Source organism: Cricetulus griseus, chromosome 5 (genome assembly GCF_003668045.3).
Source record: "Cricetulus griseus strain 17A/GY chromosome 5, alternate assembly CriGri-PICRH-1.0, whole genome shotgun sequence".
Lineage (NCBI taxonomy): Eukaryota > Metazoa > Chordata > Mammalia > Rodentia > Cricetidae > Cricetulus > Cricetulus griseus.
The window spans coordinates 22545276-22572212 of NC_048598.1; the positions used below are offsets into that span (position 1 = coordinate 22545276).

The following is a 26937-nucleotide window of genomic DNA, read 5'->3' on the forward strand; positions in this document are numbered from 1 at the left end:
CTTTTGAACTAGCAGAAAAACTCAAGAGGCCTTAAAGTCAGCTCATCCAACCCTTCAGAAAAATGCTTGCAGTCCATAACTCCTATGTGCAGGGAGGGCATGCTCTGATGGCATTTAGAACACAGGCAGGAATGGAACCACCCATGCGAGAACATCTTTAAAACAGCCACACATTGGTACACATGCGCAATGGAATTAGAACAATGAACTTCCAGCATTCTCACACAAGAAAACATGGACAGACCCGAAGATCATTTTGTTGCGTGAAGTTTATTAGATTCAGAAGGACAAACCACATTTTTCTCATATGTAAGATCCAGATTTAAATTTATATGTATAAATACATATGTATGGAGGACATGAAAATTCAGAAACCCGGACTATGAGACAGGAGCAAGAGGTCTAAAGTGGAAGGAAGGCAATGAAATATAGGCAGAAGGCGGTCTCTTTGGGGATAGGAGTGTCACGGCAAGGTGCAAAGGATGGGGCAGTACAGGGGAAGGTCAAGAAAGAAGAGCATATTGGTCACAGAGATCGCATGCACCTGTAACCCCAGCACATAGGAGGCTGAGGCATAAAGTTAGAGTTTGAGGTTAACTTGGGCTAGACTCAGATTCTGTCTCAAAAAAAAAAAAAGAAACAAAAACAAAAAAAAAGACCCCCAAAGTGTAATGATTTATAGATATAAAAAGGTCAGAATAAAACCCATTTCTCTGTATGCTAATAAAAAATAATAATAAAATAAATATTATTATCACATTTATCAAAAGGCAGAGCTGACAAAGTGATTGCTGTATATACAGACTTGGGGAAAATCAGGAAAAACCGAGGCCAGAGGAATGCCTGGCAGGAAGTCAACCTTTGAAGAGATGGGGCTAGGTCAAACGAGAGGGAAAGGGAACATTGGTGGGTCACAGCCCTCATCAGGACCAAGACCTCCACAGCTGGAGGACATGTTTGCTTCTTCAGCATCCTTAGACCTTGATTCCTCTGCTCAGACGCCAGCTCCACCTGGGACAACCAGGCTCAACAGAGGGTCCAGGTTAGTGTGTGTGAACCACTCAACCACACCAGAGAGGGCGGTTTGCCAAAAGTCACAGAACACAGGTTGGGGACTCTGAAGTTACTACAGAGTATTGTTTCCTTTCTATGAAGCTGCCCTTCCCTTTGTCCTGTTAGATGTTGTCAGCCAGGATGCAATGGCAATGCCTGGATTCCGGCTGTCCAATTCCAAGATAGGAGAGTAACAGGTGACGGTGGCTTTGGAGCTTCTTGTGAGTGTGCCAGGAGTCAGACATGTGGGAAGGGACTTCTCCAAGGCTTCAGTTGAGAAGATCCTGCTACCCAGGTCAGGAGGGTCTCAGAGGCCCTCTAGAAGTTGGCATTTTAGATAGACACTTGCAGAGGTGGTGGCCGCTGAGAGCTCTGCCATCTCAGCCCTCCCTTAGCTTGTTTTGTCCTATGTCCTTGTCTTCAAGGCAAGATATCCACATAGTCCTCGTTAGTGTTCTCTGGGGAAAAGCAAAGGACAGCCATGAGATGCCACACCCAGAAGTCCCACCAGCCATCCCAACTCGAGGAAAAGGACACCAGGCACAAAGCAGTGCTGATGCCACATCAAAGAGACATCTTCAAAGGCTGCAGTGGCACTAGGGACTTGCTTGGACAAATAGGGTTTGTTTGTTTTTTGTTTGTTTTTGCTTTTTGATAAGTGGATCCTTAGTTTCTAGTACTCAGTGTCTACCTTCACCAGTGAAAATCCCATGCCTTCGTCAGAGTAGCTCTGCATGGAGCTGGTTCTGAGGAGGCAAGAGGAAGGGAAGGCATTTCCCCTTTGGTAGCTAAGTACGTGGAGCACACTCTACCAAGTCTGACTATGCTTGGAAAATTGGTGTGGCCAGACCCATGTCCAGTTCTTGGGAAAGACCTCTCCCAAGCCCATTCTCTTCCAGGGATTTAGTAGCCTTTCATTATACCTCAGACAAAAGTATTACCATCCCAGCCACTCCCAGCAACTCATCTTGATTTGCACAAGTGTCTGGCTTTGACACCTTTATGCTTTCTTCCCCTTAATACCTTTGGGTGTGTGTGTGTGCATGCATGTATATAGGTATGTATGCAGGTGTATCTACACAAGGGTGCCTGTGTGTGGTCAGAGGTTAGCCTGACATGTTGTTCTTCAGGCTCCATCTACTCTATTTTTTGAAACAAGGTCTTCCTCTGGCTTGGAGCTCACCAGGTGTGATGGTCAGGAAGCCCCATGGATCTACCTGTGTCTGTTTCTTCAGCACTGAGATTACAAGCATGTGCCACGTTGTACAGATTTTCAAAGCCATCATTTCTAGGGATCCAACTTAGGGCCTCACACAAGCAAGGCAAGCACTTTACCAACCGGGCTATTTCTCCAGCCCTTTCAGACTTCCTAATTCTGTAAGTTTTGATGGAAAAGAGCAGTGCGGCTATATCTGTGGCTGGACTTAAACGAAATTATCAGATTGTATTGTCCACACAATCCCCTGAATGATGATGAATGGCTGGAAGTAATGTTAGGGGGGCAAGGTTTTATTTTAGTCATTAAAATCTCACGCTTTATCTTTTTAGAGAAATGAGAAGCTTACCACGGCAGCCGAAAAAAGGGACTTTGCTCAGGCAGAATAGCATGGATGCTGGCAGGCTCCCTGAGAGCTCGTGCCCTCTCATCTTTCTCCCTAGTTAGTAGATCTGCTGTCATCACCATTGCCACCCACAGACAACTGCAATCCCTCTCACACAAAATGAAACCACACATTTCATCATGAGCGATTGGGTGGGACCAGAAACGTCTCTGCATGTCTGTGTTTAATTCAAAATTTGCCGCAATGGGCAGATGATGAAGATGAGGGTAAGCTCGAAATATGATCTGAGAGTGCTGTGAACAGACTTTCCTCACACGTGCTGACCCCCACCCCCACCCCACCCCGCCGTGTCTCGGTGGCTTCATACCTTTAGGGATATATATATATATGAAATAATTTGTCCCTGATCATTTTATAAATGAATGCTTAGCAAAGATTGAACAAAATGTAATAGGATAAGCCTTGGTGGGTGATTTGACATGAGTCTTTTCAGTGAAAACCTGCCCACATGTGCATTTATTACCATGGTGGACTGCGCATGCCCACAGAATGAAACCCAAGTCAGCTTTTTGGTCAGGACCTTTCCTTGCCTTCCTGGTTGTCCTAGCACAGACAACTCTATGTCTTGGCCACTTGCAGGGGCTAGGAGATATTGTTTCTCAGTACAGTAGAAATTGCACTTAGCAAGATGAAGCTCTTTAATGTCCTAGACCAAGTCAGCAATTTCCATCAACTCTACAGAGTAGAGCTGGACGCAGGCTTCGGGGTCCCTCCTGACCCTTTGTCAGGGCTCTTACCATAAACATTCATCTCTAACTTCATCCTTCTCCCTCTTGGGCAGAAGCCGCTTCTCATCATTGGGTTTGAAAGGTGAATCACCAGACCTTGACCTGGCTTTTCATACTTGGAGACTAATTCTTCTAGGTTCGGAAAGATCTGTTTTGGAGCACCTTCCACAGTCTGCAAAGACATAAGAAAGGTCACTGCGCAGCTGTGGTTAAAATGTGACACTTCTTGCAACAGTGGTTTTGAGGGCTGCCCGAGAGACAAGCGAAAAGTAAGACGCTAGCAGCTCAGGCCTAGGGCTCTTACCAACAGCATTTCATAGAGGTTCCTCATTCTGAAGAGGAACCTTGTGCCCAAACAACTCTGTATAAAGGGGGCTTTTACTTAAAAGTTCCCCAGTCACTGTGCTGAGTGAGCCCCATCCTTGGCAATTTGTCTGGACTGGCTCTTATTGTAGCTTCACTGTAGTTAGTTCCCTGTCAGACTGTGTCATGCTGCTGGCCTTTGGTCAATTGGGGACTCCTGAGAGAAAATGCAAAATAATTGACATATAAGGTGCCTACTCGGACTCTCCACAGGGTGCAGATAGAAGAAACAAGCCCCAGTTTGTACTGAGAGTAGGATGACAACATGACTTAGTGAAATCACAGACTTGTTTTCCGGTTAGCAACTAGAAAGAAAAAAAAAATCCTCTTTTCTGATAGGTGCTTACAGAAGGAATTCAAAAACACAAAGCGTTTTCTTCCTCTGCTCCTTTGTATGTGGTTTTCTTGGTCATCGCTGTGGTGATCCTATGGCCCTAGCATCGCCAACAGGTATGGTTAGGAATGAGGTTTTCTGAAGTGCATGCTTAACCTCCATACACTTCACTGTGCATTCCTTTAATGGGGTCACTTCAGCTCCTAGTGTCACCTGCTGCAGGGCTGTGAGTGTAAAGCCTTCCCTTGGCCAAATGCTTCTCTGTATCTGAGGTATGTGTTGTATGGAGGGCTCCCCTTTTGGTTCAGAAAAATGAACAAAAGGGACAAAATAGGTTCTGAGGGAATATCCAGAATTCCCCAGTGTACAAGAAAAAGGGAAAAATGGGTTTCAAACTGGTCTTCTCTTTAGGAGGCATTTTATTTTGGGGTAATTTCAGACAGACACAGACAAATTGGAAAAATAGTAAAAGTAAAATTCCCATAAATTCTCCACTTAGGTTCTATATAATAATATTTTATTTGTTTGCCCTTTTAGTCTCTCTAAAATATATGAGCTTGTATATATGTATATACACATATGTATGGATTTGTATTTTGTTCTGTTTTTGAAACAAGGTTTCATGTAGCCCAAGCTGGCCTCAAGTTCACTACGTAGCTGAGGATGACCTTGAACTTCTAAACCTCCTGCTTCTACCTCCTAAGTGCTAGGATTACAGGCATGAGCCACCACAGCCAGTTTGCATATGTATATTCTTTTTAACAAATTTTCAGGGCTGACCGTTTGGTATTCAATAACCAGTTTGGTGTGATTCCCTTTGGAGGACCGTGTCTCCCACATTCAGCATCCTTTAGTTGCTTGTATCTATGTATGGTTGAGGCCTCGTGAGCTTCCCTCCATCCACATTAGCGTGTCTGTTGGCGTCATCCATGTTCAAGTCATGTTTAGGCAGCCATGTTAGTGAAACATTATGGATACAAGTAACAGTATGCAGCCTGAGTAGGTTATACTTTTGTATTTAGGGGGGTGTCTGTTCGTGAGGAGAATGACAATGTAAAAAGAGGCCATGAATTGAAAGAGACAAAGGGGAAGGGTATATAAGAGGGTCTAGAGGGAGAAAATGGCAGGGACCATGATACAATTATATCTCAAAAACTTATTCACAAACATTTGAGAAGTTGACGGCATGCTATTTCTTTAACCAATTCTAAGTACTTCAGGGGTCCAAAAGGCAAACATTGTACACAGCCAGACGACAATGATTAAAATGGGAAAATTAACTTTCATGAAGAACTAGTTACTAATCTTGTTTGAATTTTGAAACTAATTCAAATTTTACTGATTGCCTCGAGGATATCCTCTACAGCAAAAGAAAAAATAGATGCTTAAGTCTTTTAGGGATCGTTGTATGTTCTAATCTCTTTCAGATATTCACAGTTACGTGAGCATATTGAAGATGTTAGTCAGAACATATTTTAGGATCTTCTGTTGGTAACTAAGAATTCCATTATATTTGTTATACTTTCTTCTTAAAGCAAATAACTAAATTCAAAAGAAGCAAAGAGATTCCCCTGTTGAGTTCACAGGAAACCAGAAAAACTAAACGAGTCCCTAAAACTTCCAAATATTTAATGGCCCCTGTCCTATTTTCAGGCAGCTGTAGATATGCTTGGCTTTGGAACATTTGAGCTTCTGTCCACCCACCCTTCCCACACCTGTCCTGGGATATGGTTTAGTTTTACAACAGTTTTCAATGGAGTCCAGGTCCACATAGTTGACCTTGATGGGAGTAGGCTTGGCTGCCTCTACAGTCTGGAGGAACAGCCAGGATTACTAAAATGTGGAACTCAACTCCAGCACTGGCTCATTTCTCTCAGAGCAAGGTAAAGCTCTCTGCTTATCGAACTTGGTGTGGCATTCCTGTTTTTAAAGGCCTCCACATGGTCACATCAAAGATTCAGGCGATGACCCCAGCTTTTCACTAGTTCCTACACTGTTGTGGTAGTCCTTATGTAGTCTTACCTCTATCTTGTAATATCCATGTTTCTCCCTGAAGATTCGGTAGGTATAGACAAACTTTTTAAACCTGTGGAAAGATGACTCTGTGAATCACAGTGTTCACATATACAAACTCCATAATGGCTGCCTTTATAGTTTAGACACAATGTGTTATTCAGTCTTACATCCCAAGAAGAAACTGACTATTCCCAGACTCTCTCATCTGAATTTAAAAGAAAGAAGGGTTTTGAAACACAGACCTCTTAGAGATGATGGAGTGTCAACTCTAGCAAAGAGGATGAGGGGAAATAATTGAAGGTCCTTACAACTTGACCTTTGTCAGGAAGTACAACTACTTCGTAATCAGAATCTTACACAGCCTGTTCTACCATTTCTCATCTCTCTCTCTCTCTCTCTCTCTCTCTCTCTCTCTCTCTCTCTCTCTCTGGCTGATTCCGTAATTCCTTGACCCATGGACTTTGGAATCCATCTATTTCTCCTCTCTTTACTGTTTTCACCTTCATGCCTTCAACTCCTTCTTTGATTGCCCTGGTTAATTTTTTGTTACCTTGACAGAAACTAGGGTCATCCGAAAAGAAACCTCAACTGAGAAAATGCTTTTATCAGATTGGTCTGTATGAAACTCTGTGGGGGCCTTTTCTTGATTAATGATCAATGTAGGAAGGCAAGACCCACCGTGAGCTGTGCCACCCCTGGGCAGGTCCTATTAAGTATACAAAAGGTAGCTGAAGTTGGTTTAAAAACACAAAGGAGAAACATTATTATTCCTTTGTGATGACAAAAGAAACTCCATTTATGTAGTCATCCATCTTAGTACTTGACTAGCTTGTCTCTGATGCTAGTCTCTGGAAGGTAAGTTCCCAGGAACCCCGATTCAGTGCTCCCCCTCTCCACCTCAAAATACACATCACCAGTGACCATCTATCTACTTGTTACGGTGTGACTAACCGCTTTTTTGGGCTTCTATCACCTGCTCGTGTACATACTCAAAGTCTTCTTGTGGTTTCACCTTTAAAAATCCTTCCCTCACTCCCCTTCTCACAGCAATCTCAAGTTTGGTTCAGAGATTGTTGTCCTGCTAACAGTTTTCATAAATTGAACTAATTATAATCCGGATCGAGTCTATGGTCTTTTCCTCAGAGTCTCAAACTCCATAATGCTTTCATTTCTCTGACTTAATGCTGATATATATTTTTACAAAAATTCTTTAAATTTCCAAGGGCATATTCTTTTATTACAACAATAATTATTTTGTCTCAATATTTAAGATAGCATTACAAAGCAACTTCTTTTAGTATTTACCAGTGTAGGAGAAGGTCATTTCACTATGATTCCCTGGGGTGGGGGAGGGGTGGGCTATTTTAGTCATGCATGCAAGATTACCAAGTCCATGTGAGTCTTGATAGTCTGAAGCAACTTCCTCCTAGCCACAAATTAACACTCTCTCTCTCTCTCTCTCTCTCTCTCTCTCTCATCTTTAATAAAAACCATCATTTTTCCATATCCCATGTAAATTCACTGTTTTACACATGAATACACCAGATGTTGTGGTTTTTAAAAAAGGTAGCTGAATGAGAGCCTAAAGAGCCATCAGTAAGGCTAATCAGTAGGCAGAATTCTTCCATGGTTCCTGCCTCTGCTCCTGCCTGGGATCCTGCCCTGAATTCCCTCAACGATGGACTGAGATCTGGACATGTAAGCCAAATAAACTATTTGCTCCCAAAGTTGCTATTCATCATGGTATTTATTACTGCAGTAGAAAACAAGCTAATTTACATTTATCTTGCTTAGATTACTTACCTATCATTGTCACCATTTCCTTTAATACTCAGGTGATTGATATATATACATATGTATATATACATGTATATATATACATATATATATATAATGATTTATGTAAGTGTATAAGGAAGTATAGTCTAATTCAGTGGTTTGACTTACAAACTTCAACTTTATGATTTTTTTGGTTTATGTAGTATGAAAATAATGTGTGTCAGTAGAAATTACACTTCAGATCTTGAGATTTTAATTGATATGCTATTTACATCTTGTACCAGGCTTTTTCTTTTGGGACATCAATCAGCTCCCAAATCATAACTCAAAGACTTATTAGTTATGAATGCTCGGCCTTATCTTATGCTTGTTTCATTAGCTCTTTTAACTTAACCTGTTTCTCTTCATCTATGTTTTGCCCCAGGGCTTTTTACATTTCTTTCCTTCTGTATATCTTACTTTCATGGCTTCTCATGTATGGTTGGCTGGTGGCTTCCTGGCTTATAGCCCTGAGCATGTCTCTCTCTTTATCCCTTGTTCTTCTCTCCTTCTCTCTTCTCCTTGAGCCTAGATTTCTTTCCCTATTTATTTTCTCTGCCCACCAGTCCCACCTATCCTTTTTCTGCCTAGCTATTGGCCATTTGACTCTTTATTAAACTATTCAGATGCCTTAGACAAGCAAGGTGAAGCACAATCAACACATCCTGCCCTTATATCATTAAACAAATATAACACACCTTTACACAATTAAAGTAATATTCCACAGCATGAACAAATGTAATACATCTTTGCCTAGTTAAAATAATATTTCACAACAGTTTCCCCTTCTATCTAAAGAAAAAGGTTTTTAACTTTGACATAGTAAAGCAACATTAATAGTTATCAAGTAAGAATTACATTTACAATAACCTGTACGGAGCCACTGTAGCCCCGCCTCCTAGTAGCCCAGACAGGTGTGCCGGGACACGCCCGTGAGAGTGTGGTGAGGGGAAGTCTAAGGTGACCCTTAGCCGCCGCCCGACCGCGAGCCCCAAGTCAGTAGATGGGGCTCCCCTTCTCCCTTCTCCTCTCTCTGGCCTGGCTGCCTTGCTGCCCCTGGCACACTCTGGCTTGTGCTTGGCTGGTGTTTATCTGAATAAAGAAATCTTAGCCTTAGGGACTGTGGATTGATCTCTTCACTTGGCGCCCAACGTCCGGGCTCGAGGTCCGGCAGACGGCTCCCACAGTCCCCGGCATCACATCACCTTAGACTTCCCCTCAACACGCCCTCACGGGCATGTCCCGGCACACCTGTCCGGGCTACTAGGAGGCGGGGCTACAGTGTCTCCCTACAATAGCCAGTCCATTTTATTTGGCAAATTCAAAGAAAATTCTCCATTATTTATCCTATCTTCGTGAGTCCAAAGTTTTGTACCTAATTTACTTTCTATCATAACTAAGGGAAACCTGTAACTATAAGTATCTAGTCTTTAACTTCATCAAAGACCCCCAGAAGGATGTAATATTACCTGAGCAAACAGGAAGTGCAGTGCAAGCCACTTCCAGATCTATAGAAATGACAGACATCTGGCTGCCTGGACAGTCACCTAAGTTTCATCTGCAACATTGGAACATCCGTCCTTGGCCCACAAACCTAGGCTATCTAGCAGACTGTTCTATGAAGCAGGGATTTTGAAGGATTGTCCTGCCTATTTTTGACAAAGTTCAGTTGTCACTTTCCTGTGTGTCCTGCAGAATGTCTAGCAGACTTTTCTATGAAGCAAGAATTTTGAGGGATTGTCATGCCTTATCTTGGCAAAGTTCAACAGTCTTTTTTCTTTGTGTCCTATTTGTCCAGGATGTACAGCATACTGTCAGCAGTCAAGGCAAGAGCATTTTCCTGCCCAATTATCTAGCTTAATGAAAGCACACTCCATATGGAGGTTCTCTGATGCCCATCATCCTTTTATGAAGTCGATTGGTGCTACCAGGAGCAGATGTGTCTTACTGTCCAAAAGCCTTAGGCTATAAAACAGCTTAAATGCCATATTCTGTAGTTCTTTGGAGTTTTATATCTTCAAAGATATATCTGGAATATATCTTTGTATGATCTTGAAAACATATCTAGCAGGACTATAAGTTTGATTATTATAGATGACTAACTATTAGCCTACATTTCTTAATTACATTACATTTTAAAATAAGCCTCATAAGCACAATACTCTAAACAGGAATAGAAACATACATACAGTATAACAAATAACTTTAAATTTGTAACAATATATCAAAATCCATACCAATGTAAAATATTTAAGGCTAATAATTGTGTAGACCAGACTGACCCAGAACTCAACAAAGACGCCCCCATCTCTACTCCACAAATTCAGGGATTAAAGTCATGTATTACTATGACCATCTTCACTCAAACTCTTTTTTTGTTTGCTTGTTGTTTGTTTGTTTTTTCAAGGCAGGGTTTCTCTGTCCTGGAACTTGATTTGTAGACCAGGCTGCCCTAGACCTCAGAGATCCACCTGCCTCTGCCTCTGCCTCTGCCTCTGCCTCTTGCCCAACTCACATAACTCTTAATGGTTCCAGGCAACCACTTATTTTTCTGTGTTCCTCAGAAACAATTTTCTTCCTTGTCTTTTCTTCTTATACCCATCATCTGCCTTTTTAAAAAATGAATGTGGGTGTTTCGCTTGTGTGAATGTTTGTGCACCACATATGTGTCTGGTGCCTAAGATGGCCAGTGCTCTTAAATGTTGAGTGGAGGGAGACACTACTTTGCCAGAGTTTTATTTTTGCCAGAGTAATATATTCATGAAGTTTAAAAAGTCAAGTGTAAAATTTATAACCAAATTTTGCAGCTTCCTGTCTAGTTTTCCATCCTCAGCATTAGGCTTCTGCTTCTTTTTGTGCTTCTCTTATTTCAATCATGTACACAGACTTCTGTTAAATGCCTTCTCTTTTCTAAACATTATCTAGTATATTTTCTTTTGTAAATGAGGATTTATCTTTTGTGAACTTCTGCTTCTGCTTTCTCTTCTCAGAAATCACATAGTTTTTAGGTAAATTAATATTGTGTTAATACTATGATGACATTCTAAATACTCTTTACAGCCTGGCTAGATAATGTGCTGATTTTTATTTCCCAGTGGAACAACATTCTGCTTTCCTTAGAGTAAAAAGAGAGTCTTACTCTTGCCTGGTTGCTCCCATCTTCTCAGTAAGTCGTCATCAGTGAGAAACAATCAGGAGAGAATCCCAGCCTTCTGCCATGTGCTCACTACTATCCTTTCTTAGATACTGCCACACCCATCATTGCCACACCCATCACTACCACACCCATCACTGCCACACCTATCACTGCCATGCTTTCACCCATCAAAGCCTGCAACTCAAATACCCTGTCGTCATCACTTGTAGACAAGCTGTGTTTTTGACTCTCCAGAGCAAGTTCCTCTTATTTTCCCTTTTCAAGGACACAGCTCCAGCCATTTTTTTGCTCACTCTCCCTGGTATCACTAGTTTTTACTCAACAAACAGCCTGTGTGGTCCTTTTATAAACTGTGAGTCAGATCATGTCATTCCTCTGTACACACAGAACCTAAGCTTAGAATAGTCAGGCCAATTTTAGAGAAGCGAAAGTTTGGAGTTTGAGTGTGTGGGGGTGAGGAGAGGTCCTATTTAGATAGCTCTAAGGCTGCTTCTTACAAAGCTAGTGAGGAGCTGGTTCCAAAGAGAATGGTATTAACAGCACAGACTAGCTCAGGTATGTGTCTGTGCATGTGTGATGGCTTGATAGATATCTCCGCCACAGCACATTGGTGGGAGAAAGAGACCACAGGTAGCATCATTTCCATGTGGAAACACATACACTTGGATCTCTGCTCCATACTCTAAAGACTCCATTTGGGGCAAAATAAATAAGTAAATAAATAAGCTTTGGAGAAATAACTATAAATGAACAGCTTAATGACCTTGTTTTCAGTTATAAAGATTTCAAGCTACAAAACAGTAATGTTTGTTGGTTTGTTTAATTAAAGCTTCTATTTATCAAAATACAGTTAACAAAGTGAAAATGCCCAGAGGCTGGGAGAAGTCAATTGCAGCACTCATATATATAGCACTTATATATAGAATATATAAGACAAAGGGAATGCTGGTAAACCCATGAGAGATGCTTCCTCTTGCTACCCACCAGAGAGATGCACATTAAACAACACTCATGTCTCATCTCATACCAGACTGGCAGAGGTGGAGGAATTTACTAATGCAGAATATTGACTCTGATGAAGTCCGAGAGAATGCTTAATATACCACAGGGTGTAATGTCTTAGAGAACGATTTGATGAAATTTAGCAAAATTAGAAAATGTGTATTTTAAAAGATAGCAACATTGAAAATAAAAAGCAGACAATGTCAACATTTTATCAATTATTAAAAAGTAAAGATTTATAGAAACCCTGTCTTGAAAAACCAAAATAAAACAAAAAAGAGTAAAGATTGGTGAACCTGTATATTTAATTCATTTAAAATATTTAAAAGGGCCAGGCATGGTAGCGAACACCTTTGATTCCAGCACTCAGGAGGCAGAGGCAGGTAGAGCTTTGTGATTTCGAGACCAGTCTGGTCTACAAAGTGAGTTCCAGGACAGCTAGGACTGTTACCCAGAGAAAATCTGTCTTGAAAAAACAAAACTAAACTAAACTAAAACTTAAAAGGCAGAGATGGCTTAACAGTTAAGAGCAGTTGCTGCTCTTACAGAGGACCAACATTCTGTTCCCAGCCACACTTAGTAACACAACCAAATGTTGTTCAGGTTCAGGGGATTTGACCCTCTCTTCTGTCCTCTGTAGGCACCAGGCACACTCCTGGTGCACATATACACATGCAGGCAAAAACTCAGATGCTAAAAAATAAGTTCATCTTTCAGATAAAGTAAAATATTAAAAATTCATGAGCATAAGCCAAGTAAAAGCATAAAGTAAAAAAACTCATAATTATTCCTAATGTGATTAAATTGTTAAAATAACTACAAAATAGGAGTTAGGGAGATGGCTCCCTTAAAGCAGTTGCAATGCAAGGGCGAGGACTGGAGTTTGAATCCCCAGAAATCCATGAAATGCCAGGTGGGTGTGTCTGACTTGTGGTAATTCCAGACATCAAAGGCACAAACAAGGGGATCCCCAGAGCAAGCTGGCTAGTAAGTGAAGGATTCTAAAAGGCCCAAATATAGTGCTGGCAGGCTGCCCTTCCCATCTTCTTTCTTGTCTAAACATTATTTGGCCACTTCCTCATTCCTGAGACTGACCACAAAAGTCTAGCTGTCAACATTCCTTATTTGGCTACACTAACAGACATATCCAATCACAACTTAGCAACTTACCCTAGCACAGGTTTCTCCTTTTTTTTCTCTTGCTGGCCACTTGCTTCTGTTTCTGCCTCAGATTCAGTCTCCTTGTCTATCTCTTTTGCTTAATCAGGGAATCTCTTTGAGGGAATTGGTGTTCGGGTGTGGTCTGCAGTGGTCCCTTCATTAAGGCTAGCTCTGTCTATCAGCTCCGGGTTTGACTGAGAGAATCGACCTCAATGAATCAGGTGAAAGAGCAATTCAAGACATCAATCTCAGGCTTCTGTGTGCTTCACAAATGTGTATATATCACCCACACACACACACACACACTCACACACAAATGGAAAAACATCCTTAAAAATGATTTAAAATTCCATAAACCTGACAGGTGGTGGTGGCGGCAGGCATGCACACCTTTGACCCCAGCACTCAGGGATCTAGAGGCAGGTTGATCTCTGTGAGTTCAAGGCTGGTCTGATCTACAGAGTGAGTTCCAGGACAGTCAGAGCTACACAGAGAAACCCTGTCTGGAAAAACAAAACAAAACAAAACAAACAAAAAACCCAAACAAACAAAACTCCATAAACCTTAGATGTTCCTATTATTTATGAAGAAAGTGGCTTTATTCAAATGCAAATTTTAAGATAAAGACTAAGGAGGGCAGAAGGGATGAAGGAAGGAAAGTCAAGGAAGGCAGGCGTGCTGAGAGGAAGAGGGAGGACGGTGGGTGCATAGTGGCTTCAGTGTCTACTGAGGATTTGCCTTTGTGTAGATTTTCAGTCATTGAGGAGACTGTCACCTGCTGAAATACACTTTTACCTGTCTGTGGGCCGGTAGTGCAGGATCCCCCACAACTTTCTTGCTCACTCATCTTTAATAACCCTGTCGTATCTTCTGCAACTTTGAGATCTTTCGAGAACATATTGAATTTTACAGGGATTAGTATTTTTGTACTGAAAGCAAGTTACAGAAGCCAGGCATGTCTGCGCATGCCTTTAACCCAGCACTCGGGAGGCAGAGAAGCAAGCAGATCTCTGTGAGTTTGAGGCTAGCTTGGTCTATTTGTCAATTCCAGCACAGCTAGGGCTATGTAGAGAGAACCTGTCTTAAAAGGAGAAGGAAAAGGAGGAGAGGAAAGAAAGAAAGGAAGGAAGGAAGAAAGGAAGGAAGGAAGGAAGGAAGGAAGGAAGGAAGGAAGGAAGGAAGGAAGGAATGAAGTTACTGGTTTTGTTGAAAAGCTTCTAATGATCTTGATGGGAGCCTTCTAGGTTCCAGGAATTTCCTGACTGTCCCAATCTTTATACAAACTAAAAAACAAGACAATTAGACATGTGAAAAGAACTAAGCCCTAAACTTATATTTTTTCTCACCAACTTTTTGACATTCACTATTTGTACAGCAAGGGTATTCTCTCTCTCTCTCTCTCTCTCTCTCTCTCTCTCTCTCTCTCTCTCTCTCTCTCTCTCTCTCTCTCTCTCAGGTTTCTCTGTGTAGCCTTGTCTGTCCTGGAATTAACTCTGTAGACCAGACTGGCCTCAAACTCATAGAGATCCTCCTGCCTCTCCATCCTGAATGCTGGGACCAAAGGTGTGTGCCACCACTGACAGGCTATGAGATTTCTCACTAGCTCAGGTCAGCTGATTCTGTGGGTTTCCCCCATCATGGTCTTGACTCCTTTGTTCATATTTTTGCTCCTCCCTCACTTTGATTGTACTCCAGGAGCTTGGTCCTTGGTTAGTTGTGGATTTCTGCATCTGCTTCCATCTGTTTCTGGAAGAGGGTTCAAGCTTCTCTGAGGTTATGGCTTGTAGGATGCATACTGCCCTTCTTATCATGCTCTAAACACATCCACAAGATCCCAATCAAACCTGTTTTTCACACCTTGCTATGCTTTTCCCTCACACACCAGGTTGACTTCCTTCTCCATTCTATCAAGTGTCAGATTTCAGATGCTCAGGAGAGGTCCCCGAAGCACTAGTGGCTCTCTGCACTCTCTTTGTTCTCTTTCCTTTTCCGCCTTGTACTTCATGTACACTTTCAACAGTATTATTAGCAGGGATATATACGGGAAATATATAGGGATATATATATTGGGAAAATGCAGCCTTACTACATTGGTTTCGGCTGGAAGACATGTTTTTCCTGTGGCCTGGTGGTGACTCAGTGCAGGGGTATCCAACATTTCCCCTAATGTGAAGAGGAACTGGAACCAAATAAAGTCCAAGGTACCCAGAGTTTATCGTCTGAAAATAGTTCTCTTTCTCATTGAACAGAGAACAGCGTATATATCCATTAGCACAATCATTATTTGTTTGTTTGTGACAGTGTCATACTATGGAGCTGTGGATGACCTGTAACTTACTGCATATACTAGGCTGGCTTCAAACTCATAGAGATCTGCTTGTCTCTGTCTCCCAAGTCCCAGGATTAACGGTTTGCACCATTACACCCAGCAACTTCAACATTTATTTCTCTCTGTGCTACTGTCCTGGGGAGTTGGGATAGAGCTTATCCACCCTGTCTTTCTGGCAACCAATCCCCATCCCGGGGCTATCATGTAGTCATTTTGTTAACACATAAAAACCATTCATCACCCCCAGAGACCCAATGCATTTTAGGAATCTGTACTAGAGAATAGGATGAAGATCAATTATGTACATATTAGGTATAGAAATTATTATAACTATGTTTCATTTTTATTATAAATCAAGACATCATACTTCCCTGCTAAGTCATATTATTGAGTTTGGGATTAAAATAGTTGTGCTAAATGGTGAACCGGTTGCCTGGTACATAGTGAATGCTCAATACTTGGTGTCTACTTTTTATAACTTTAAAGCAGTATGTTTAAATAAATATAGATATTTGTGGTAAGTACTAAAAGTACGTCAATTATAAATTCTGCTTCCAGACATGATGAATAATGGGAATAATATCTGTTCTCCTCAAAAAGCCCCCAGAAACTGAAAAAAGATACATAAAATTGCAGCCTTTGAACATTGGACATTTCAGGACACTGATCCCTGAGGAGGGGGGAAAATGCAGCCTTACTACATTGGTTTCGGCTGGAAGACATGTTTTTCCTGTGGCCTGGTGGTGACTCAGTGCAGGGGTATCCAACATTTCCCCTAATGTGAAGAGGAACTGGAACCAAATAAAGTCCAAGGTACCCAGAGTTTATCGTCTGAAAATAGTTCTCTTTCTCATTGAACAGAGAACAGCGTATATATCCATCCATGGACTATGCAGAAAGACAGCTCACCTCTATCCAGTAGGAGAACAGAACAGAAGTCACTCTGGAACCAAAGCTATTCTTGGTTCTAGTAAACCCTCAAAAGGTGAGAGCATTTCCAAGTAACTTAGTGCCTCCTCATACAAGATTCAAGAATTTTCATGGGGACATTAAACTTTGACACCCAGAAAGGTAAAAAATTAGGTGCCTTGTCTGGCACCTAATCAAAATTTGCCAGGCACAAATAAAGACAGAAAATCAACAATGAGAAGAAGTAAACCAATAGTAAGAAGTGAATCAATAGAAACAGACCAGGAAGGACACAGATAACAGGAGAAGCAGACAAGAACGATAACACAGTTTTATTCCAGATGTTTAAGAATCTTGAGGAAAGATGGGAATCTAAAGTGTGGATAATGGTGAGAGAAAGAAACAGCGAGATGAGTAAAGGCACTGAGTCTGGAAGGAAGAATATGCTAGATGGTTTAGCAGCAGACTATATCACAGAAGAAAAGAAATTTTAGTACAAAGAAAATCAAAGAGGAAAAAAAAACATTTGGAAAAGCTAGCTCCATTTCTTTTGAATGGTTTCACTGCAGAATGGGCTAGCCATGGGAATGGTTGTTTGGTGCTGAAGCACAAGGTACTATGTGTAGATCTCAGGTGATTCACAGACAGTTCATTCATGAGTATTTTGTTCCAGTGTGTACAGGAAATCATGTTTGTAGTCAGCTTTTTAGTTTTATTTTAACCAAACTTTGAAATATCAGTGGAAGGAAACGGAGCCCATTGGACCCCATGATGTCAAACAGCTGTGTACTGCATTTTTCCATGCCATGTCTGGAAAGCCTCGAGAACCCAAGGTAATAAGAGACTGTTGACCTCCCATCTTTTTCCTGTCCTTGATTAGACTGTATGTCAGTGCAAGCTGTTACTCTATTAAATTGTTGATGTGCATGACACAATTCAAATGTCTAGACTTTCATGAAAGGTAAATTTTATGAAAGGCAAATTTTATGAAAGGTAAATTTTCAAAGATGTAAGCACAAAACTATCAATTGTTCCAAATTGTTTTTAATCCACCAAATAAAATACAAAATAAAAATTGGAAATAACTTGATGCTGGACTATATGTAAGTTATAGTAATTACAATCAGCAAAATGCTACTCAGTCATTTTGGAGCTGGGGAGATGGCCCGGTCAGTAAAGTGTTGCTGTGCAAGCATGAAGAAGTGAGTTCAGATCCCCAGCACCCATGTAAGAGCTGGGCATGGCATTGTGTGCCTGGATTCCTAACACTGAGGAAGAGGAGACAGGAGGATCACTGATGGCTGGCAGCTGGTCTGGCCAAATCAGTAAGCTCCAAGATCAATGGGAGATCCTGCCTCAAAAGATAAAGTGGAAAGCAGTTGATTGATCTCCAGCCTACACACACACACATACACACACACACACACACACACACACACACACACACACACACACACACACACTACGTACAGAGAAAAACAGGTTAAAAACCATCATGTATAGAGAGCCAATTGTTACATATACAATTGCAATATGTGCACAGCAAAAAGTTTGCTGATATGTGCTAAAATGTTAGCGACTTCTGAATGCAGAAGGAAATAATTTCTGCTTTTGTTTTTTCTTTCCTGCTTTTGTTTTTATATATGTAGATGGTTCTTTTTCTTCCTTCTTTTCTCTCTTCTCTCTATCCCTTTTTTTTTTTCTTGCCCTGATGACAGGCTCTCACACCATATTCCAGGCTGATTTGAAGCTCACTGTGTAGCTCAGACTGGTCTGAAACTCATGACAATCTTCCTACTCCACCCTCCAACATACTGGGAACACAGGCAAGAATCACCATGTCCAGCTTTAAATTTTATTTTGAGAATTCTATTAGTAGTAGTAATAATTATATTTTGGTACTATGGTTGAACTTAGAGCCTTGTGCATGCTAGACAAGTTCTTTACCGGTGCACTACACTTTGGTTTTTCTAAAAAGCGTTTGCATATGTCTTATGTACAATTTAGACTGTACGGGTTATTGCTTTTCTTTTTGAACCCTTTCCAAAGGCCTGCAAGTTGCAACTCTGAGGACAGAAAGTCATTGCCCCAATCTCCTCATTGCAGACAGAACCTGCAGCCTCTCCGTGCTACAGTCTGCCCCTCTTTCCACGGATGAATCCCCAGTATCTAGCCTATCTGGACTCCACAGGTTTCAATTTCCCCACTTTCACAAAGTCACACTACACAGACACTTTCCTCATTGAGGTTTTCTAGCTTGCATGCGTTTCGGGGGTCAGATGTGGTTTCCCAGCCTTGTGTACTGGAGCTTACTAGTCAACCTGCTATCAGACAGAAGCTTTCTGAGACTTCCCACCCTTCTCATCAGTTCCTCTTCCTGTTCTCCTCATCTTCTTCCTCCTTCTATTTATTTTTCTAACTGGATATTATACAGCACAGACTAGCCTCAACTTATTGTGTAGCCAGATCTGGCCTTGAACTCCAGATCTCTGCCCCCCTCCCCAAGGGCTGGAATTGAATCCAGGCATACATTATCACACCTGGCTAAATGATCCTTCCTTCCTTCCTTCCTTCCTTCCTTCCATCCTTCCTTCCTTCCTTCCTTCCTTCCTTCCACTTTTTGAGGTAGGGCCTCACTCCATAGGACAGGTTAGCAATCCAAATTGCCAGGTTTACAAGCATGTGTCACCTCTGCTGTCCTCCCTCCTTTATCTCTAACTTTTATACTGTCCTTAGTTGGCTCTGTGACAGCTCAGAAGTCCATATAGTGCAGCAAATAAAGGGGGGAGGGGTTGTCTCTGGCAAACAGGATGGCAAGATTCTGGATATGAGGGCACAGCCAAGGCTCAAGTTCCCTGCATGGACACTTTATAACATAGTTCTGAGATAACTACCCTGAACATATTTCAGTGGCCCTGGGGACATTAGTAATGTCAAGGCATAGGATACTGTATAAGCAGTTGGATGGTGCATACTTGTAATCACAGCATTTAGGAGGTAGAAACAAGTAGATGTCTGTGATTTTGAGACCAGCCTGAGCAACATAGTGAATTCAAGGCTAAACTGGACTTTGTGAGACCCTGTCTCAAAAACAAAACAAAACATACAAACACACACACAAAGAAAAAGCAAATACGGGCAAAAGGCAGAGGCAGGCAGATCTTTGTGAGTTCGAGACCAGCCTGGTCTACAAGAGCTAGTTCCAGGACAGCCTCTAAAGCCACAGAGAAACACTGTCTCAAAAAACCAAAAATAGAAAAAGAAAGAAAGAAAGAAAGAAAGAAAGAAAGAAAGAAAGAAAAAGAAAAGAAAAAGAAAATAACAAGAGCAGTTTGTTTTCTCCCCCTTATAAAATAGTTACTACAAGGATAGACTCTGCAAAGGAACACTTCTTCCAGTACTTGCCACCTTGTTCCAGTGCTTAGGACCATGCCTGGAAACTGAATGAATAAAAGAAGGTTCTGTTGATCCTCCAAATCTTAGCACCATCGTGAGGCTTGCTGCTCCTCAATGGATTGGTCATTCTTTGCTGTTGGCTCCCACAGCGTACCATGATGCTCTAATCATCACAGTGATTTCATGAACCACAGGGTCCACTGACTTCTTAATTTCCCCTTCTATGCCCTGGCCTGTGTTGAAGGCATCAGCTGAGGACCCAGCACAGTGCTTGGCCTATGAGAAACCTGAAATAATGATGATAATAAGCTTTCACTAAGTCTGTGATGAGGTAACTAGGGTCATTTACCTACACCTTATGTCTGAGCACATATGACATTTCATCTGCTCTCCCGTGACATGGGTGACGACATTGAAGGGACTAGCTTCCCTTTTGGCAGCAATAACGGCCAAACACGTGCTTCTATGACCTTGTCCTAGACACTAGAAAGTCAGATGCCTGTCTTGTGACAAAGAACCAATCAGAAGTTAGCTGGTGGCGCTATGCTTTACGACCCTGGGTGTGCTTTATGGACAAGTGCACAGCAATGACGCACAAAGCATAGATAGCAACCACCCTGGGAGGGCCTATGGGCCATAACAACCAGTTGACCAATCAACACAGGGCAAGCCCTCCAAGCCTGGAGGCACACCAATCCTGAACCTGTGCATACCCCTAGACATACCCCTATAAGATATGTATGCAGCGGCTTCGAACTGTCTTTGCTAGCCATCCGCCATGGTGGGTGGGTGAAAGACCCGAGCTAACATGGGGTTAGCTCGTTAACTACAATAAAGCCTCATGCAATTTGCATCAAGCTTTCGCCTCCATTCTGTGATTGGGGTGGCCGAGGTCCTGGGCTAAGATTCTGGAAGCCTGGGCTTTCTGAGGGTCTTACACATGACATGTCCTTCCGTGATGTGGGCAAAGAGGAGTGTGGAGCTTGATCCTCTGAAGGGACTCAGCAAACATTCATTTATCCTTTTCTCATTTGAATATATGACTGGTTGACACAGCTCAGGGAAGCTGAGAATAAGTATCAAGTTTAAAGAGAATCTCAATGTAGACCATGTACCCTGGGATCCTGGCCAAGATCTGTCCAGTCTCAAGGATGTCCCTCGCATCTTTTTTCTATTGCTACACACTTCACCGTAAGTAGTTCTTGCCATCCAGAGGTGCAATGATAGCACTAGTTTTAGCACTTTTGAGGAACCTGACAGACTCCATTTTGAAGGCAGGAGTCACTTATGTTATATTGTTAAAAATAAGTTCCTATTTACTGTAAGAGCTGAGTTGCTCTGTTTCCAGGAACCTGACCTTCCCTAACCTTTGATTCTGACTTGTTTTTGAGAATACCCTTACCCTCTGTGACCCTCCCTGAACCTTCCCTGAACTGTCCCTGAACCTTTCCTAATCATGGTGACCACATGATGTTTTGTTTTGTTTTGTTTTTGAGATTTCTTTTTGTATTTCCTCATTGGCCCATTGTCTCTCCTCTGTAAATCTATTCATGATTTTACTCCTTAAAAGGAGCCCAAGAAATGGATTCAGGGCTGATCTCTATAATCTGACTTAGGAGGCAGTTTCTAGTCAACTCTTGAGTGCACCCCAATTTTAAAAATCAAGCTTGCTTTAAATTTGGCTCCAATTGTGGTAGTGGTCTTATTCTCCACGTTGGGGTTAGCACTTTCTGCTTATCAGTTTGAAGTTCCAAATCCCAGCACTTGCTGCTCATCTCCTCAGTATGGCCCCAGTTCTGGTGAAGGCCCACTTGTCTGTATCACATAGCGGCAAATGACATCATCAGAGGGAGAGATCACGGGAAACCAGAACAGGGGTCAGGGGAAGGGCCAGTCTTATTTTTATAACTGCCCACTTAGGAAGAACTAACCCAGCGTCCCCCAAGATCCTTCCAAGGGCAATAGTTCCAATACCTATTGTCTCCCCTTGTTTCGTGTTTCGTGTCTTAACATCACTACATGGAGACCATGCCTCTGACATGTGGAACCACAGATGGACACACATAAGCAAACAAACAGAGGGGGAGAGGAAACTAGGAGAATGAGAAGGGGAGAAGATGAGGGATGCAGAGGACATGAGGGAGCAGAAAGGCGGAGTCAGGGGAAGAATAGATGATAACAAGAATGGAGATACCATCATAGAGGGAGACATTTTAGGTTTACAGAGAAATCAGGTGCTAGGGAAATGTCTGGAGATCTACTAGGATGACACCAGCTAACAATCTAAGCAACAGAGGAGAGGCTACCTTAAATGCTCTCCCCTGATAATGAGATTGATGGCTGACTTATATGCCACCTGATAGCCCTCATCCAGCAGCTGGTGGAAGTAGAAGCAGACACCCACAACTAATCACTGAATTGAACTGGAATGCAGATGCAGAGAAGGACGAGTGAAGAGCAAAGGGGTCCAGACCAGGCTGGTGAAACCCACAGAAACAGCTGACCTGAGCATCAGGGAACTCTTGCTCCCCAGACTGATAGCTGGGATACCAGCATGGGACTGAACTAGACCCCAGGAACATGCATTTCAGTGAGGAAAACTTGGAAATCTACAGGACCTCCTGTAGTAGTTGAGTACTTATCCCTAGCATAGGTGTGGACTTTAGGAGCCCATTCCACATAGAGGGATACTCCCTGAGCCAAGACACACGGGGGTGGGCCTAGGCCCTATCCCAAAGGATACAATAGACTCTGATGACCCCTATGGAACGCATCACCACCCAGGGGGAGCAGAAAGGATATGTGATAGGTAGGGTTTTAGTTGGGGGGAGGGGTAAGGAAGGACAGGAGGGAGAAGGGAACAATCCTGTTTCTAATTCAAATAAAAAAAAATCTGGGGGAGAAAAAACAAAAACAAACGAACAAACAAACAAACAAAAAACCCAAAAACCTGAGCATCACTTTCAGCTTAAGAAGCAAAGATGGACTTAATGCTATCTTTCTCACACCCATTTCTCCAGGCACCATTTAAGAAACAAAGGGCCTGTGTAACAATTAATAATGACAATCACTTTTGCCTTCTTAACTTTCTCCAAAGCTCTAAGAAGCACAAGATCTCTCCCCTTACAGTGACAACATTTCTTTGTTTGCCGGGACTTCAGTCAAGCTCCTAAACCTTCTAGGCCCACCTGTGCATTTCCTTACAAAATTCAGCTTTCTCATAGTCTCCTGCTCCGATACTATCTGAGCACCCTCAGTATCTCATCAGCATCTTCCATCTGCCACCAGCCCCCAGATGACATCTAAGCACAGTGGCCTTTACTCAGCTAAAATCCCGGGGTCCTTTTAGCTAGTGTTTCCTTCTCTCTGAAGTTTCCTCATAGTACTTTTTCTGTGTACTGCCCCCATCCTGCTCCTTGCTATGAATTCCTACTTGCTCACACTTGATTCAGAGTTAAGCCCACTGTCTGTCCCCAAACGAAGTCCCCACTACATCCATCACTACACCTGTCAAAAAGGCTTGCAATGAAGTCTTCCTCGATGTCTTCTGGAACAGGCATGAAAAAGGATTCAGTGTTTCTCTATTTCTTCATCTATAAAATGACAACAGCATCTACTTTCCTCAAAAGGCCTCCGAAAGGATAAAAAGAAACAAAGACATGCTGCTTGCAAAGTCTTTGACCAACCTGATGAGCCATGACATATTAGCACTTTAAATATTTCTCGTGAATGCAACCAAAGAGCCTTTCAGTCAGAAATATTATAAAGGGCCCCTAGCCTTCTCCACAGCAAATAAAGAGACATGGAGAGAAGATTGCATTCTTACAGTTCTTCCTTCTCCCCATCACTCTCTCATTTTCCATCCCCTCCATCCCCACTTGTGCTGTCTCGGGGTCTGCTCATGTGACAGCCACTAATGGGAGGGAAAGGCAGGCAGAAGAGCTGGGCAGACACATCCTTCTATCCTCTCCTGGCCCATGTCTGTCTCCTTAGCATTGCAAAGAAGAATGAGACACAGCTCCCTGAGAAGATGGCTGCCATTGGGGTTCAACTCATGAAGGCAAGGCTACTCACGAGACGCAGAGGCACAGGACTCCTGGCATAGACTCGCTGTCTCTTATCAGATAGTTGCCATCCACCCCTCCCTTGAGGAGCAGGGTTTCACATTCTTTCTTGGTCATCTGGCCATGGTAGTAAGGCAGATCCATGGAGAGCTAAGTTATGCTTTAACTGCCCTGGCCACCTGAGATCAGTTCCAGGCCAAGCCGTGGCTCTGGAGAGGGAAGTGGAGAGAGCAGAAGAAGGGAAGTGTCCCTTCTTCAAGTGTTGTCCAAACAAGATGAGATTGCTCTGTGGGTTCAGTCAGCTTTGCACAACTCAGGAAATGAGAAGGGAGGGGTGATGAAGTGACCAAGACTTTTCAGCCTAGGGGTGGGCGGCTCAAACATGACTCACAGAAGTCGGGGAGTGCCTTCCAGCTCAGCCAATGGTGTTTGCGGCTGCAGCAGCAACACTGCAGCCAAACTCCCTGGGTCCAGGTTATATACAGCCTGTCTCCCAGCGGTTTTCATCCCTTCTGGCTATCAGTGTGCTCTCTAAGGAACATAATACAGACCCCGCTCTACTGGATGCCCATAATCTTCTTGGGCTTTCTCTGTCTGTGTTCTGCGTTAATCGTCATCTGTTTAACGTAAGCTTCTCTAATGAAGGTTGATAAATGCGCTGATCTGTGGATACAATAAGTCATTCAGTGTTCGTTTAATACCATGTCCATTTCACAAAGTCTTAGTAGCAGGTTGTTCCCTAGGTACAAGGAACTCTCTAGCCACAGTTTTTATGATTGTTTGTTTGTTTGGTTGGTTGGTTGGGTTTTGGTGTTTTGTTTGTTTGTTTGTTTGGTTGGTTGGTTGGTTGGTTTTGGAGGATTTTTTGTTTGGTTGTTTGGTTTTGTTTTTTTTTTGAGGCTGGGTTTCTCTGTAGCTTTGGAGCCTGTCCTGGAACTCACTCTGTAGACCAGGCTGGCCTCAAACTCACAGAGATCTGCCTGCCTCTGCCTCCCAAGTGCTGGGATTAAAGGTGTGTGCCACCATTTAGAGACATAGCCATAGGTTCTTGACCTCAATAACAGCATTAAACACAAATTTCTGTTGGGGGCATCCATCAGAGAAGACTGCTTGGATACAGGTTTCAACCAATAGAAAGTCTTTATTAGCTGGCCAGTGGCTATACATGGTGTTCAGAATCCCAGTGTAGTCCTAGCCTTTCTTGGGGGTGTACTTTTAAGCACAAAACCACATCCTGGCTTAACACACCTCAGCAAGAAGAGTTAGTGGAAGCTAGGTGTCATGGCACACTCTATTAATCCCAGCACTCAGGAGGCAGGTGGATCTCCATGAGTTCAAGACCAACTGATCTACAAACTGAGTTCCAGGATAGCCAGAGCTGTTACATGAAGCAAGACTACAGAAACGAAAAAGCAAGCTTAGTACCTTAGAGACTTTCCAATATCTGTGGACTTCGATGGATTAGGTCATTTTGGGTACAGTGGTCCTCAACCTATGGATTGTAACCCCCATGGGGGTCGAATATTAGATATCCTGCATATTAGATATTTACATTATGATTCATAAAAGTAGCAAAATGACAGTTATGAAGTACCATCAAAATTATTTTATGGTTGTGGGTCACCACAGCGTGAGGAATATATTAAAGAATCACAGCATTAGGAAGGTTGAGAACCACTGTTCTATAACAGTGTCTATATGCTGAGTATTATGGCCTAAATGGTGCTTTCATCATGAGGTCAGTTGTGCTAAGGGCTGGTGGCCTACTAATGTCTGAGTAGTAACAGTGTCTATATGCTGAGTATTATGGCCTAAATGGTGCTTTCATCATGAGGTCAGTTGTGCTAAGGGCTGGTGGCCTACTAATGTCTGGGTGCGAGTTACAATTTCAATTAGTGGTGTGGACTTTAAATCCAATCAGAAATTGGGTTGGTTACTTCTATGACATTTGTGCTGCTGTTGCACCAGTGGGCGTATCTTGCCAGTTGGTCATTAATTTAGCTCATCGGGTTCACAACTGGGTAAGAATGATGATTTGTTTTCTTCTCTAGTAGCAAGCACAGCACTATGAGAGCTAGCCAAGGAGAATGAGGCTTCCAGGTGAGAGGCAGCTTAATTTCTCTGTGTTTTATGACTAAAGTATATCGTGTCTTCAACTGCAGGATCTTACCATAGAGTTCTAGAGAATAACTAAGAACAATACCCTATAATATTTGAGATCTATGGGACCCTTGGTGGTTTGAAAACAAAATGTCTCCCAAGAGAGTGGCACTATTAAGAGGTATGGATTTCTTGGAATAGGTATGGCCTTGTTGGAAAAAGTGTGTCACTGTGTGGGTGGACTTTGAGGTCTTCTATGCTCAAGATACCACCCAGTGTCTCAGACCACTTCCTGTTGCCTTCTGTTCAAAATGTGAGGACTCTCAGCACCTGCTCCAGCACTATGTCTGCCTGCACGCCACTGAGTCACACCATGATGATAATGGACTGAATCTATAAAACTATAAGCCACCCATGTAACGATAAGTCTTAACTCCATCCACTCGAGCCCCGCCACCACATGGGCACCCAGAATAACACACAGACTTTTATATTAGTTTACAGTGCTGCTGGCCAATTGATTACTTGCTCGCTCAGTCTTAATTATCAACCATAATCATAAGACTTATCTTACAGAGGATGACAGCGGTAAGCGCCCTCTCTTGCCGGTGGATCACATGGTGGCTCCAGAGTGGAGAGCAGGAGGAAGAGCAAGAGAAAGAGGATGATTTCCTTCTTCTCCCTGCTTATATCTGTGTCTGCCTGCTATGTCACTTCCTGCCTGGATCTCTACTACATTTCCCAGAATCCTCCTTGACTCCTAGTCCCACCTATCTTGCTTTTCTATTGGCCAACAGTACTTTATTTACCAACCAATAAGACAAACATATACACAGAAGGACATTCCCCATCACACCCAATTAAATGTTTACCTTTAGAAAAGTT

At 42.5% G+C, this 26937-nt stretch overlaps 1 protein-coding gene across 1 annotated transcript; it reads right to left on the minus strand.

Moving 5' to 3' along the window:
• Positions 1 to 251: 251 nt before the first annotated feature.
• Positions 252 to 24288, minus strand: Sh2d1b (SH2 domain containing 1B). The gene is made up of 4 exons (XM_027417065.2): positions 23963 to 24288; positions 6123 to 6186; positions 3413 to 3575; positions 252 to 1511 (listed from the first exon to the last, which is right to left on the minus strand). Exons 1-4 carry the CDS (start codon positions 24094 to 24096, stop codon positions 1474 to 1476), a joined length of 399 nt encoding a protein of 132 aa, XP_027272866.1. The 5' UTR covers positions 24097 to 24288; the 3' UTR covers positions 252 to 1473.
• Positions 24289 to 26937: the final 2649 nt, after the last annotated feature.

Coding starts and splice junctions, on each gene's coding strand:
- Sh2d1b (XM_027417065.2), bottom strand. CDS start 24,096: ATGGATCTGCCTTACTACCATGGCCAGATGACCAAGAAAGAATGTGAA. Junction 6,187..23,962: donor GTCCTGTGCCTCTGCGTCTC/GTGAGTAGCCTT, acceptor ATCTTTCCACAG/GTTTAAAAAGTTTGTCTATA. Junction 1,512..3,412: donor GTTAGAGATGAATGTTTATG/GTAAGAGCCCTG, acceptor GCTTTTCCCCAG/AGAACACTAACGAGGACTAT.